The sequence below is a fragment of the Leucopleurus acutus genome, assembly GCF_964270905.1.
Source record: "Leucopleurus acutus genome assembly, chromosome: 16".
NCBI lineage: Eukaryota > Metazoa > Chordata > Mammalia > Artiodactyla > Delphinidae > Leucopleurus > Leucopleurus acutus.
Genome location: NC_139158.1, coordinates 51,641,240 through 51,653,640, shown reverse-complemented (window position 1 = coordinate 51,653,640; position 12,401 = coordinate 51,641,240). Strand labels below are relative to the sequence as shown.

General features: G+C 40.7%; 1 protein-coding gene across 4 annotated transcripts in view; it reads left to right on the top strand.

The window, feature by feature from the left end:
* PLCB4 (phospholipase C beta 4) overlaps window positions 1-12,401 on the top strand; it is a gene marked incomplete at both ends in the record, with an annotated part of 154,070 nt that overhangs the window by 54,444 nt on the left and 87,225 nt on the right. For all 4 annotated transcript variants that reach the window (XM_082856887.1, XM_082856886.1, XM_082856889.1 and 1 more), the window contains 3 exons: window positions 5,202-5,283; window positions 6,249-6,349; window positions 7,000-7,057. In XM_082856887.1, the coding sequence (XP_082713013.1) occupies window positions 5,202-5,283; window positions 6,249-6,349; window positions 7,000-7,057 (241 nt within the window). The remainder of the gene's footprint in view (window positions 1-5,201; window positions 5,284-6,248; window positions 6,350-6,999; window positions 7,058-12,401) is intronic.

The window sequence follows — 12,401 nt, the reverse complement described above, 5'->3', positions numbered from 1 at the left end:
TGCATCTCATTCTGGGCTTTGCTGGTCCTGTCGCTTCCCTCCTTACCCTGCCCAAGGTAACAGAGACAAGGGAGAAAATGGAAGGAAAGCCTGGGTAGAGTCAAGAATGAAGAGAAGATGAACCAGAAACGGCCTTCACACCTGTGCTTCAGTACTTAAGCTGATGTGTTTCACCCTCTGAGGATTTCTCACGCTCCCCTTTTTTCTGCCTCTCCACTCCTTCCGGCGTTAGGGTCATGGTCTGTGGGTCCAGTTGGAAGCTCTTGTGACAATAGTGTTGGGAATTCTTTACCCAGCTCCCCAAATATTTATTTTTGTTGGTGTTTGTGTAAGCATTTCATGAAAATTCCAGAAGCTGAACTGGGCCCCAGAGCATCTGCTGCCCACATGAAGCCAGGGGTATATTAGGATTCAGGAACCTGAATTAAACATGAGTTCCCCAGATACCGACCCACTCTTATAGAATTCTCCCGACTTGCATTCAAGTTGACCTCTTCCTGGACACTTTAGCAAAGAAGCCAATGACAAATAACAGACAAAACCCAGAACTACTGGGTGGAGTCATGTCTTAGAACCGCTCTATCTTTCAGAGATGAGGTCGACAGGTCACCAGCTGCACAGCATTTGAGGGAATGCACTGGAGCCGAGACCCACAGATTACACTCAGCCATTTCTGCCTCTCCTTTCCCTCTGTCTCTGCCTAGACTTGAAGCTTCAATTCTTCATCCCTCTGAGAGTATCTCCATACTCCCTGAATGTCATTCTTTTCACATTTGTCAGAACTATCCTAGAGGTCATCATTTTCCTTAACTCCATGTATTGTAACATTCATGGACTAAGATATCCATGTGACACAACTGATGTATCAATGGGCAAATGAAAAGCATACACATCATAAAGAAGACTGTGGCAGTATTCTTTTTATTTAACCTTTTATTGAGGGCTTCCAGGGTTATCGACCTCATGCACCTGTTGTGGTCTTTACAAATCTATATGTAGGATTCTCTGCTTTTTATTTAATAACTTACTAGCAAGTCTATTTTGCATTTACTTTAGAAGTTTAAAAAAAAACCCACTAGCACCCTTGACTGATGGTTGTTGGCAAAGGCACTTTATACTGATCCTTATTTTATTTAAAACCCTTTGCTCTGTTGAGAATAGCAGGACAATTATTTTAATGTATCTCAGCATCCTACAGCTATTACCAAATATATAGTGCATTTTAATTTAAAAATCAGTATTGAAGTAATAAGTCCAGACTTAGCACAGATAGCAGTGTGAAGACCAAAAATGTAGGTTGGATCAGTTTTTACATAAATTGCTCTCCTGATTTTTCTCCCAAGATAAGTTTCAGGAAATGGACAAAATAGAAACACATAGATCATAATCAAAGCACTCCTAATGAGCAGTTCTGGTGTCATCTGTACACATCCTATGAATCAAGCCATTGTTACACAAGCTTGGAAGTCTTTGCTGATTCCAAAGATCTTTGTACAGCATGTTCACATACAAAATTATTACCCCGTAGCAATAGCCTAGATATTTTGTCTTCTTCTTTAGCTTTCTCTGATGTGAACTTTTTGGTGCCTGACAGCATTAACAGGTGTTTGACACAAGACATCTGTGATCCGGGGGCAGTTTGTCAGAGTTGATGGAAAATTGATACCAAGCCAGCAAAAAGCGGATAAATCTTTGTGTGGATGAGCTGCCAAGGGCGAGATGGAAATTGTTTTGAATGTTTTAATGGATACGAAGAGTAAACACTTTAAAATGTCATTTCATCACTATCATTCTGGAGTTTTTAAAATGGAAACTATTAGTGTATTGTGTGTGTAATATTAGAGGGGATCTGGCTTCAGGGTCATTAGATCAGCTTGAGAGTGGCCCCTCCTTGGGAGCTGTAACCAAAATTTAATGTCCAGGAAGCTGCAGGAAGGATAAGGGAAGAAAGTCTTTACCTCCCTCTTCTCTTTTCTTTCCTTGTACATCATCTTATGCAGTCTGCCTTTCTCCCAAACTTACAAACTCACACTTAGTTTGCCTATCCACTCAGACCAAAGCTTTGAAGGTCACTCTTTTGATCACTCTTTTTTCTTTTCTCTTTTTTTTTTTTTTTTGCCATTTCCCATTCCTTGAACATGGAGTTGGAACCAACAGCTATGAGTAGAAGGAGTTCCAAGGGAGAAGATGTATTAAGAGGGCTAAGACCTCAGGGGTGGTCATAGCAGCCCAGCTCCCTCATAATCCATCCACATCCTGAAAGCCCAGCCTGCCTATGACGAGGGTCTGGTTCTGCAGGGGGCTTCATTTCATGAACACTCCTTGACTGTTTCAGAAGATGGTATTAAAACCATTGGATAGATTGTAGACCCTTTGAGGGCAGAGTGAGACTCCCTGAGTTTCTAGAGTCATTGCTGTCTTGGTTGCCTGTAAGGTCTGCTGGAACAGGGAATTTAATCAGATGGACTGGGTACCACTTAAGGGTATTTGCTTTTCTAGCATTTCCTTTCAGGTAGATAGTGTGTTTTGCTTCAAGAGAAACTCTGAGCACCTGTAGCTACGAAGCACTAAGCTGTACTCTTTGGGGCTGTGTATAAAGGGTTGAATAAATTGCAATCCCTTATACACACTCTACATGCCCATGAAACGCCTTCGATGGTGTCTGAAATGCCCCCAGCCTGTGATAAGTGTGTTTATTTCTCTCAGAACCCTGGTTAAATGCTGGGCCTCCAATGCAACTGGAAACTCAGAGAATTCACCTTTGCACCACAACCCACTTGCCCCTAAGCCGAATCCATTTTGACGCCCAAGAATGACTCTGAAAGCTGCCTGGAGAGAAGGCAATAAAGGAGCCCCGTCCCCCCTCCTCCCCACCTCCAGGGAAATGGTCTCTTCCACTTCCTTGCTCCTATTTTCTCTTAGAATGAGGGGAGCAAATCTGTGTTGAGGTTGCCCAGCCCGAGCCCCCTCGTGAAAAGATGGGCCTGAGAACGAGCTCTTCTGACCATCATACTGCCTCTTGCCTTTATTTATTTATTTATTTTGGCCCCTCGGCAGGTGGGATCTTAGTGCCCTGACCAGGGATCAAAGCCATGCCCCCTGCAGTGGAAGCATGGAGTCCTAACGATTGGACTGCCAGGGAAGTCCCACCTCTTGCCTTTATTATCTTCTGTCATAATTATCTTCTGTCATGTCTCTGGGCTCTGACTTTGCCCTCACTGATATATTCCCATGTGGATTTCCCTCCTTCCTACCCCTGGGCACCCTATTTTCTCCTTCTCTCAGTTTCTCTATCTCCCACAAATGCTTGGACAGACTACTCCCAAAAGATGTCCTTGTTCTTCTTCCTATTTCTTGGCATTTCCCCAAGCCCCAGCCAAGATTCTACTCCTATGAACTCTCCCTTTCCTCCCCACTCCACCCCCTCCCCAACACCAGGTTGTTTCACCAGAAAGGCTCAGGCCCTACACCTGCTACATTCATGACCATGTTCATCAGTTTTCATCTCCTTTATGAGGCCTGTTGAAACCTAACAGAAGCTTGAGTTAGCTGAGATTCCCCTGAGATTGCTAGGCAGAGAGTTTCCTCCTGGTTACAGGTGCCAGACATCCCAAATCCTGCTGGAACCTGCAGCTCTCACATTAACACGTACATACTCTATTTCAAAAAAAAAGACACACTGAATAGCCACTTTCCCCTATTATAAAGAGCAGATAAAGTGCTTCTCAACTCAGTCCAATGTATGAAAATTCCATGAACTCTAGAGAAGTGGGAAAATGTGGGCATAGCACCCTTGACCCTAGAAACTGGTTTACTTAATGTCATACGTATATGCTGTACCATGTCTGCAGATTTGTTAAAGGGAATTCATAGGCCTCCCTCTATTTGAATACAACTGTCTCAAACATGCTTAAAACTGTACTTCTTGAAGTGTTCTTAGACCACGTATGAAACGATAAAGCTTTGAATAAACACATAGCAATTCGTTTACCTACAGCTAGTTCTTCCCAATCTCTTCTGGGAAGTTGTATTCTGCATTTGAAGTGGTGCTTTCTCCCACTCATCAAGATTAAACGGTGGTCACTGCTTACATTGGGAACTTGCCTTCCACTTAACGCGAACGGTGGAGTGCACGACAAAGTTGGGCATGGGAGGTGCTGTTACAGATCCTCCTGTGCTCACAGGGAAGGCGGTCCAAAGCCAAGCTTCACAGATGAAAGTAAGCTCTGTCTTCCAGCGGAGGCTGGACTTCTGATTTAGACTTTAAGTTATTATGGTGATAAATCACCTGGGCCTCCATTCGGGGAGTGAATGAAGGCTCTTCGGGTGGCCGAGACATGGCTCAGAGTCAAGTATGGATTCCAGGGTCCAAGTCCTCTCCTCAATAGTGTTTGTTCTGAGTGTCACCAATTCATTTATCAGGAGTCTCTCTCTACTTTTATCATCATCAGGAAATATGCTCCTTAAGGTTTTATCCATCTTACTAGCCTTGATGAACACAGTACTGATTCAAAGGCACCACCGTTATTCAAAAATACTGTGTCTCAGGGGAATGCCAAGATTCTGCTGAAACATTGAATAATTGTTCCCCTGCCTCCCCTCTCCCTGACACCTGTCACTTTCATAATAAAGTCCCCAATCCTTGAGGCAGCTGACATGTCAGAATAGCTAAAGGGTGCTTAGCTCAAAAAAAAAATATATATATATATATACATATATATATGTCTGATAATGCATGTCAGCTGTAGTATGAAACCAGGTAAGGGCAATCACAGGCACATGCTGTGTGCTAAGGGACTTCCTTCCTTTCCCCAAGTCAAGATATTGTCACCATGATGTTTTATTCTAGACATGCTGTTCCATCTGCCACATTCCTTTTTCCTAAGAAAGCAGTTTGATAGGATCGGAATTTATTATTGTGATTGTCCAATGGTCTGTATCCCTGGTGCATCTTACATTCACAAGTAGCCAGAGAGACCACCTGTCTTAGAATCAAGTCACCACACTGGCACAGCCAGCTCTGGTAACCAGAGAGACATTGCAGGAGCTAGTTTGGGAAGTGAAAAATACCCAAAAATGAAAAGTAATTTTATTTTCCTTTTTCTTCTCCCCTATCCCACCATCCCTAGTTTTAATGGGATCTTTGCATCAGAGAAAACAGAATTAATAGTAACTTTATTTCTTTTTCTTTTCTGCCCTAGTATTACCAGAACCTTTGCATCGGGGAAGACAGAAAAGGTGATCTTTCAAGCACTCAAGGAGCTAGGTCTCCCCAGTGGAAAGGTATTCATTAATCTAATAATGTTTCTAAAACCACTTTGTGTATTTATGTTCTCATGTAATAAACAAGATTGTATTAAACTGATTCAGTTAGATTCAGAATTAGATTCAGTCACACATAGTACAGTCAATTTTTCCTTTATTCTCTTTCCTTCTATCCTTCCTTCCTTTTGTTTTCTGGGCATTTTAACCTAAACGTTTTAGTATTCAAATAGTGTACTTCCAAATGTTGTTGTCAACTTTATTAAGAAAAGGAAATGATAGCCAGGCTGTTCTTTCACACAGCTTATGGAAAACTTATTTTACAGAAATCCATCAACATTGCCTGGACCATGTACAATGTCAGCATGAAAAATGGCTCATAAATTCAGTTCTTCAGGATGGCTGTGCGATATTTTATGAAGCACCTCTCCCCAAACATACCATTTGTGTTTGTGGCCCTTTGGATTTAAAATAATTGCAATTAACGTGTTAACTGCAAGAAAGATTTAAGCCTGTTGCTGCCTTAACAAATCCGATTTGAAATATGAAGTTCTGTATGAAGAGTAAACTCTTATAGCATCCCCTTTATGTGGTCTTGTGAAAATTCACAAAATAAGCATAAGAAAATATTGGGCTTGATGTCATCATCCTTTAGGCAGGCACTTGCTTTTCTCCTTCAAGGACAAAGGGAAAAATGTTTCCTTGTATTTGTTCTATGGAGTGTCTCCCAGAGCAAGCCCAGCTGTGGCCGGTGTTTGAACATGCAAACCATGGATGAATGGTAACTAGAAATGCTCATTTTCATGTGCCACGTTCTAGAGGCCTGGCCAATGGCTGGACCTCCTGGCCTCTATCAGCAAGAATCAGAGATGAAGGCCCTGGAATTCCAAGTGTCATCACTTTGCTTCATGAACCTGTAGATTCTGTAGATCCTGCAAGGAGAGAAAAATGTGCCCTGATTTATGACACGCTTCTATTCTTTCCAGAATGATGAAATTGAACCTGCAGCATTTACTTATGAAAAGTTCTATGAACTGACACAAAAGATTTGTCCTCGGACAGATATAGAGGATCTTTTTAAAAAAATGTAAGTTCCATTTATGAGAAAGTGTCACATCAATGTTATCCTTGTATTTTTAGATTTCAAAAACATTTTTGTCCTAATATTTTCAAATAGTATGCTGATAGTATCTAGGAATATCTAGTCAGGGTTACATTTTCACCCCTTAGTTTATTTGGTGTAAAAGTTTGCTCTGATTTTTTGAGAAACTTTTACGTAAGTTACTTGTAGCACCTGGAACTTCCCCCCCTCCCCTCCCTGCATTGGCTTTACTAACTACCTACAATGTTAACTTGCTCCTTTAGGTATTAACCCGTTATGTGAACTAACAAGATTCGATTTGGAATGTTATTATGTTGTTGAAAAGTCCATTCATTCCAATTATTTCAAATGGATGACTTACATGTTGTTTTTATAATAATGCCTGTGGATAATGCAAAAGAGGGATTGCAGACATTTTCTGTAAGCTAGTGGGAATGATTTCTTTCCTTTGTTGTTGTTGTTGGGTTATTTTTTTTTCCCCCTTACAAACAGTCTCTGGCCATTTTAAGAGTTCACCACTACTTCAGGGTTAGAAAATAAGTGTAGAATTATCATCAACAAATGTCAACATGTAAATCGTACCTCCTGTAGCATCATATACCAAAACTTACTTTTTCTAATAAATTTCTTTTCAGCAATGGAGACAAAACTGATTATTTAACGGTAGACCAATTAGTGAGCTTTCTAAATGAAGTAAGCTTTTTCATACATTAACTCCATCAGTCTGTGTGCAGTGGCTTGCCCTCCTCCAGCATCCTCATTGCATGCCTGCATCCTACACCTTCATTCGCTTTGCTTCTGACCTGCTGATCTTTCCATGATGGCTTTACCAGGTGCAAAAATCAGCTGCTGCCTTCGTGTGTCCATGCACTTCCTCATTGGCTTTGCACACTGCTTTTTTGCTGGTTTCTTGCTGTGATGTGTAGCTCCGGTTCTGTGTGTGCGTGTGAATTTGATAATGTATTCATTTAATTAAATGTGTCTATGTTTTTGCAAGGTGATATTTAAGGTACTTATTTTTTTCTATTTACTTATAAGAAATAGAAAGAGAATGGATTGAGTTTACCACACTATAGTTGGATTCTCCATTGCTAACTTTTCCTCATACCTTTGCATGGACTAGAAAAGCTTTATTTTTGTCTTTTAATGGATTGCATGTAAGAAAAATATGTAGGTTCGAATAGAATATTTGGACAACAAGCACAACATGGAGTTCCTGGGTGAAAATATAGTGCATATTAGGCCAATGAGATGGCAGGTTAAATTTTTCCTTTTTATTTTTATAACAAGCTCAGAGCTAATTTTAGAACATGATTCACTTAACAACCAAAACTGATTGACAAAATTTGCTTAAGCCCAAGAGAAAGATATTTCAGAACACGTAAAGGTTGCAGTTTTTATTACAACTAAAATTAACTTCTTTTTTCCTCTGCACGTTCAAAAAAGTGTTTTCTCTTCAGTGAAACCCATTGAAGCTCTTATTAATCCAAAAAGGGAAACTCACTTTTTGTCTAACAAACACATTAATACTAAGAAGACTTTAAGTGAGGAATGGACAGTATATTTTTGTTTCAGAACAATTGATGTTAGCCATTATACCTTATAAAGAGAAAATATTAGGAAAGGCAGTATCATGCCAGATATGAGGTATTGCCTCAAGAAAAAACCACAGGTAGGCTGTGATTTGCCAGTTTGCAGACACAGATCACATCTTTGCCAAAGGCCTTCTCTTTTCTTTCCCTGTCAGGGCTCAGTAGCTCCCAATTTGTAGGGTTGCACTTGAGAAGCTATGGTAAACAGAGCCTAGAAGCACCGATGCAGGAGATAAAAGTTCCCCCATATAGCAGTGCAGATGCCTCCACTTTTAAATAATCCTTTCAGTACATTGCAATATTTATTTTACTTGAAAACATTTCAAGTTTTTCACTCCACTAGTTTTTGGTCATGCGAATACTATGTTCATAATCTTTACCCAGATATTATCCACATTCTTACGCCACCGTTGCTTGGAAGTTAAGTTGCCTTGCTTTGCCTCCTTAACCCTTTCCCCATCTTCTGCTTCTTTTAAAAAATGTATTGTGTTATCTCTCTCAGCTTCTTCATGTACTTTGGGTCATTGGTCACCTTACGTTTTGGTGAGACGAGCAAAAATCTTGCTTTCTACTAAAGAGGGAAGACGCTTTAGTGGAGAGAAGATGTACCACCTCATCAGTTCGCCTAGAAAAAGGCCTCTTGGGTGCTCTGGGATGAAGCTGGTACCCAGCCATCTATTAAACATGACAGAGACTTAATATGCATTCTACTGTTCAAATGAGGAAACAGTTCTGAAGTCCTCAGAATAGGTGCTGCATTCACGGGTGCTTATCTCACGCCTTTCCTTTTATGGGTGGTTTCTGTAGACCTACCCGATAACTACTCTTGTTCTTATGAGTCTTGGACAAAAAATTTAATTTTTAAAAGGTATGATCACCCACACTTTCTGGCTCTGACATCCAAATTCTTTCGCAAAATACTTACTCTTTGGTAAGCTTTTATCTATCCCTATTACACTGGCCAATAGCGTTCATTTACTTATGTTTCCTTCTGTTTGGCTTCTCATTAACAGTAAGGTGGCACCTTTAATTTGGGGGGGGTGGGACTCATGGAATCAGTGTGATTCTAGATTTCTTTAGGTCACAGAAACTACAAGACAGTCCAGGAAAGTATACAGCCTTTATTTTTAATCAAAGTGTCTGCCCTGAATCTCTTCCTTTTCTGTCCTAGTGAACTCAGCTGGAAGAACTAGACAGAAATCTGAATGTCTCCTTGAAGAAGGCTGTCAAACTTAGAGAACGTTCTGCCACCGCCTTGCACCCTCCCTTTTGAGTCCTACCATTGTCCCTCTCATTGCTCCAAAGTCGAAAGCACCCCTTGGGCAGAGCACCGTCAAAACCCATAATGAAAGGAGACACAGTTCACTCAGGAAGGGAGCAGGCATTGGAATGTAAGGGTCTCTGACTTGAAAAGCTTAGACCTAAACATTTTCAAAATGCCTTAGCCACATAGTCTCAAAAAGCTGGAATTCAACATTGTATTAGAAGACCTGGATCATACAATTAGACAAGAAAAAATAAATGAATCCCAGGAACACAAAAGGACAAGGCCCTATTCATTATTTGCAGATGATGATTATGTAACCTGAATATCAAAAGCTATCAACTGAAAAACCCTTTGAACAGATAGAGAGTTCAACAAGGTAACCAAATAAGTGATCAACAAAGAAAAATCAATACACACACATATACTAGCATTCATCAATTAGAATAGGTAACAGGAAAAAAATGCCATTTATATTAGCAAAAGCCATGCTGCCACCCACCACCTTCCAGCTTGTAAATCCCTTTATTCCTTATATGAAATTTTCTGTTCAGTGTACTAATGTGTATCTCCAGGAATTTGGAAGGTGAGGAGAGACTATCATTTACTGCCTTGGTCGCCGTGTAGGGGTTTGTACCACCTGCTCTCTACCCATGCCATCACCACTTACTAGCTTTTCACTAGTAGCTTTAGATCTGCTCCTCATTTGCTTCTCCGTATGTCCGTGTTCATTGCTCCCCAGAGTGTGATCTGGGGACCAGCAGCATCGGCATCACCAGGGAGCTTGTTAGAAATGCAGAATCTCAGGTCCCACCCAGAACTGCTGAGTTGGAATCTGCATTTAACATTATCTCCAGGTGATTTGTCTGCACATTAGAGTTTGTGAAGTGCTGGATTCCTCCTTGGAATGCTTAGTGTGAATGGAAAGAATGTGAGAGCAGCATAAACCTATTATTCTCCATAATGAATTTAGTCACGGAAATCCTCCACTCAGATCTAAAATTTTGCCACAGCTATGTCTCTTGGTCCCATCCAGTGGGTTGAGGGAAACTTTCTTTGCCTATATTATGGAAATAGCAAACTGGAGTCCAGGAGAGCTGGTGGGGGCCGTCAGTATGAGCTGGCACATGGTTGGATACTGCCACCAACTCAGTTCTCTACGTATCAGGGCTAATTAAAGCTTCTTGGCTTCAGTTAGTTTCACCTCTCTTTCCCTGTGCCTAATGAGAAGCTAAATTGATTTTAGTTTTGCCTTCATTCTCCATATGACTTCTTACAAAGACGACAGCAACTGAGGGCGGGCAGAATTGAGAGATGCATGAAGAGCTGGAGAAAGAGATCAAATTAAGAAAGAGAGGCAGAGATTTTAGATAACTGCAACAATCAAGAATTAGCTTTATTTTCTTGTTGCTGGTAATCTTTCCGCCTGCCTCACATATGTCATAGGATCACATTAGAGTTAAACCTGATTTGTTATTTTATTTTGCAGTTGAAAGAATGTAATAAAGGGCTCAAGATTGCTTTCCATTTACAATATCTTTATTCTTTTTTTAAGGATTTTTTTTTTAATTTTATATATTTATTTATTTATTTATTATTTTTGGCTGTGTTGGGTCTTCATTTCTGTGCGAGGGCTTTCTCTAGTTGGCGGCGAGCGGGGGCGACTCTTCATCGCGGTGCACGGGCCTCTCACTATCGTGGCCTCTCCTGTTGTGGAGCACAGGCTCCAGACACGCAGGCTCAGTATTTGTGGCTCACGGGCCTAGTTGCTCCGCAGCATGTGGGATCTTCCCAGACCAGGGCTCGAACCCGTGTCCCCTGCATTAGCAGGCAGATTCTCAACCACTGTGCCACCAGGGAAGCCCTCCATTTACAATATCTTTATTCTGTAATGCATGAGCAAAGAGAGAGATGGAAGTATTTGGTGCTATAAACCTTACCAATTATTCCCTTATCTTTTTATATCTCTTTTGAATATTATTTATATCAACATCTCTCTCCCAGTGCTGCTTGGATTGAAGCCAGTTGAAGTCTTTTCTCAATAAAAGTAAGGACATAATCAAGGAGGCGTGTTCATTATCTTCTTGTTCACTTGGGCACAGTTCTGTGAACTATTTTCGGAAGCTGTTCAGTATCGTATTTTACAAAGCCCTGGACATCACGGGGTGGATGTCTTCGGTACATTGCTACCCCAAATTCCAACTGAAAACCCATGGTCTCTCCCTCAGAGCTGTGAAGCATTTGCCCCACTGTCCTTATGTCCACGTGGAAATCCTCTGCAACCTTATTACTCTGAGATTATGTGGAAATGATCTTTCTCCTCTTTGCTTTCTCATATAAAATTATATTTTTGTGACTCAATACAAATTTTACCATTTTTTCCTTGCCTTTGGGTTATCCAGATTACACTGTGCTTCCTTTTTGAAACGTGAACATTTTCAGGAAAGTAAAAGGTTAAGGTATCTGGTGGAGCAGATGTAAAGACAAGTGAAATTTCATATTGTCTTCTCTTAATGCTTATTTGCTGCAAATGTAGAATAGGGGATTATGATACATCCATTTTATGTACTCAGTTTTCCTGGCTATTGCTTCTGATAGGGGGATGTTCTTCTAGTGAATATCATGCCCTCTGATAAATTTTGATGGGGGTTAATTGGGAGGACACCTCAAACATTTAGCATTCTTCTATCCTTTGCAGAACTTAGGTACTTTTTTTTTACGGATATGCAAATATATTGAAATGCAAACCTTTATTAGAGTAGTGCTTCTTAAATTTGAGCACATCAGAATCACCTGAGAAGCTTGTAAAAATACAGATTCATGGGTTCTACCCCAGAGAGTCAGGCTTGGTAAATTTGGAGTGGGGCCCAAGAATGTGCATTTCTAACAAGCTCCCAGGTGAGGATGATGCCACTGCTGCCATCCACAGGCCACACTACAGGGGGCACCAGGTTAGAACCCACATACCTCTGTACATAAAAAACGCCTAAGAATACCTGGATTCCCTCTCTTCCTTTCCCAACTTTGCCTCTTTCTTCTTTAGCTGAGTCTCTTCTTTCTCTCACTTTTAAATTCATATGGATTTGCCCCATGATCTCCATGAGTCCAGAACACTTACCAAAAGCACACCTTTAAATTAAAAGACTTAATTATAATAAGGAAGAAAACCTTATTAGTATAG